At 41.9% G+C, this 3,295-nt stretch overlaps 1 protein-coding gene across 1 annotated transcript; it reads right to left on the bottom strand.

Moving 5' to 3' along the window:
- Nucleotides 1-764: 764 nt before the first annotated feature.
- LOC116538411 (myosin light polypeptide 6-like) lies at nucleotides 765-1,439 on the bottom strand. Its single transcript, XM_032260793.1, has one exon. The coding sequence runs from the start codon at nucleotides 1,390-1,392 to the stop codon at nucleotides 934-936; it is 459 nt and encodes a 152-aa protein (XP_032116684.1). The 5' UTR covers nucleotides 1,393-1,439; the 3' UTR covers nucleotides 765-933.
- Between the last annotated feature and the right edge of the window lie 1,856 nt (nucleotides 1,440-3,295).

Raw genomic sequence — 3,295 nt, 5'->3', positions numbered from 1 at the left:
CTACTTTGAATGAATAAACTGGCATAACTCTTGGCTAGTTTTTAAGTTCCATTAGTGTTTTATTGCTCTCCTTTAATTTTGTAAGAAATTAAAGGCAGTGAAAACATTGATAAATCTTAAGGTTTTCAAATTTTATAGTCTGTTCCGTAAAGTGTGGTGCCTGATTACTATTCATAGACAAGGATATTGCAAACTGCGAGGTGGTATCTTTTAGAAATCACTTTCAGACCATCAATCAAATAAGCCCTTACTCATGAACATGCTAGATGAACATCCTATAAAGGTATAAAGGTATACACACTCACTAAAGAATGAGCAACACTCTTTAGTGTTGCAAGTACAGCAAGGTGAGCAACACTTTGCTTTCGTAATTCAAGTATTTACCAATGCCTTCCACCAGGGGAGCTGAGCTGCCCCTTTCCCCTAAGGCCTGGTAGAGGGTAACCCGTACAATACTGTTGAATAACTCTGGGCACAGGGAGCAAACCAGCCATGCCTAATAATCCCTGTTATCCTTTCCTTGTTCACATGTGCCATATGATAGACCACACAAGTTTGGTGCCACCAAGCATCTATCTAATGAGCCCTAAAGTCTATAGGTGCAAAAAAAAAGGCAAAAAACATCATTCTGATAGTCCCCAAAAGTTCTGAATATGAGATCCGATTTTGGAGAAGAGGAACATTTGATGGAATTACCAGGGGAATATAGTCAATTGATAATGGTCATAACAAAGAGACTAGTGAGCAGAAAATGCCCAGAGTTATTTTTTTTTCCCAGAGAGCAAGTTTTATTTGGTGAATGCTGACAGCAAACATCATCCAAGAGAGACAAGATGGGAAGGGTGCTGAGACAAGATAGCCTAGGGAGACTTCAGGCTAGATACAAAATTCACACAGGGAAAGGCATGGACTCTGGGGAGACTGGGAAGGTCCTCAGCCATTCAGCACCATGCGGACGAGCTCTTCGTAGTTGATACAACCATTGCTGTCCTCGTGGTGCCCTGCCACCAGCATCTCTACTTCTTCCTCTGTCATCTTCTCACCCAGTGTGACAAGAACATGCCGGATTTCAGCACCCATGACAGTGCCATTTCCTTCCTTGTCAAAAACCCGAAGTCCTTCAACATAACCCTCATAGGTGCCCTGGTCCTTGTTCTTGGCCACTGTCTGCAGCATGGGCAGAAAGTGCTCAAAGTCCAGCACCTTCACATTCATCTCATCACTCTTGGGGTTCCCCAGGACCTTGAGCACCTTGGCGTTGGTGGAGTTCTGGCCCAGGACCCTCATCACTTCCCCACACTGGCTGTACAGGATCTTGCCGTCACCCATTCGGTCAAACAGCTGGAAGGCCTCCTTGAACTCTGCGGTCTGGTCTTCGGTGAAGTCACACATCTTGACTGCTCAGCTCTGCGGGACCTTTTCCTGCAGTAATGGCCATGTCCAGAGTTATTAACCAAAACAGTGTTATTAACCAAAACAACCATTTTGTTATAACCACAAAAAGGTAAGAAAATAGCCTTGAGAAATGTTTGTTCTTTCAGAAATAAGAAACCCTTGTTTTTACCATCAATGAAATACCCAAAAGCATAAAACCAGAGTCAGCTTTAATGCTAATTTCTTTTTTTTAATGAGACAGTGTCTCTCTCTGTCACCCAGGCTGGAGTGCAGTGGTGTGATCTCAGCCAACTGCAGCCTTGACCCTCGCCCCAGCCTCAGGTGATCCTCCCACCTCAGCCTCCCAAGTAGCTGGGGATACTGCACTCACCACCATGTCTGGCTAATTTTTGCATTGTTTTTGGTAGAGACAGGGTTTCATCACGTTGCTCAGGATGGTCTCAAACTTCTGGGCTCAAGAAATCTGCCTGCCTCAGCCTCCCAAAGTGGTGGGATTACAGGCATAAGCCACCACGCCTAGCCTTAAATGTTAATTTTGGGAAGAGGACCCACTCTGGCAGAGCAATGTTTTGCTAACTGAGCAGAATACGTGGAAACAACAACAAAAAAAGCTTTTTAGTACCTCACAAGAGGCACAGACTCATAACCAAAGGCAAATTTTCACTTCTTTTCAGCTACTAGTCCTAATATGACTTTCACATTGTTCGATAGTCAAAACAATATTTTAAATGACACTATTTATTTAAATCTTTGAAATTCTCATTTATAAAACATAATATTGGCCAGGCACGGTAGCTCACGCCTGTAATCCCAGCACTTTGGGAGGCTGAGGCAGGCAGGTCACGAGGTCAAGAGATCGAGACCATCCTGGCCAACATGGTGAAACCCGTCTCTACTAAAAAATACAAAAATTAGCTGAGCGTGGTGGTGTGCACCTGTAGTCCCAGCTACTCAGGAGGTTGAGGCAGGAGAATTGCTTGAACCCAGGAGGTGGAAGTTGCAGTGAGCCGAAATCGTACCACTGCACTCCAGCCTGGGGGCCTGGTGACAGAGCGAGACTCTGTCTCAAAAAAAAATAAATAAATAATAATAATATTATCAAGTATTTTATTTTAAATGTCCATAATATATTGATTTTATTATCTTAATGTGATTAATTGCAGAAGAAATAGAAAAATATAGAGGTTAAAAACACATGAGCACTATGCAGCGGCTATGTGCTTTACATTTTATATCTTGATTTTAAGTTTTTAAAAAGTTGCCAAAGATTTATTAATTCAATATTATAATAGACATTTATTATTAATTTAATATTTGATTACATTCAAAGTTCATTAAGAAACTTCTAAAATATATTTAAGTCAATATTCAGAAGCAATACACTAGCTATTAAGAAATGGGATTGAGTGCAGTGGCTCATGCCTGTAATCCCAGTACTTTGGGAGACTGAGGTGGGAGGATTGCTTGAGACCAGGAGTTCAAGACTAGTCTGGGCAATATAGCAAGACCTTGTCTCTACAAAAAAAGAAAAAGAAAAAATTAGCTGGACTCTTGCTTAAGCCCAGGAGTTGAGATTGCAGTGAATCAGAATCCTGCCACTGTACTCCAGTCGGGGCAACACAGTGAGACCTTGAAAAAACAAAGAAAGAAAAAATAAAGAAAAGAAGGAAGGAAGGAAGGAAGGGAGGGAGGGAGGGAGGGAGGGAGGGAGGGAGGGAAAAGGAAAGAGAGAGAGAGGGAGGGAAAGAAAGAAAGAAGAAAAGAAAGAAAGACAAAGAAAGAAAGGAAGAAAGAAAAAGAAAGAAGGAAAGAAAGTAAGGAAGGAAGAAAAAGAAAGAAAGAAAGAAGAAGGAAAGGAAGGAAGGAAGGAAGGAAGGAAGGAAGGAAGGAAGGAAGGAAG

Source organism: Sapajus apella, unplaced genomic scaffold (assembly GCF_009761245.1).
Source record: "Sapajus apella isolate SASKATOON/1434 unplaced genomic scaffold, GSC_monkey_1.0 scaffold119, whole genome shotgun sequence".
Classification (NCBI taxonomy): Eukaryota; Metazoa; Chordata; class Mammalia; order Primates; family Cebidae; genus Sapajus; species Sapajus apella.
Note: the sequence above shows the minus strand (reverse complement) of the source record. Positions and strands in the feature narration are given on the sequence as shown.

Bases quoted from the DNA above. Each gene is read 5' to 3' on its own strand.
- LOC116538411 (XM_032260793.1), bottom strand. From the start codon at position 1,392: ATGTGTGACTTCACCGAAGACCAGACCGCAGAGTTCAAGGAGGCCTTC.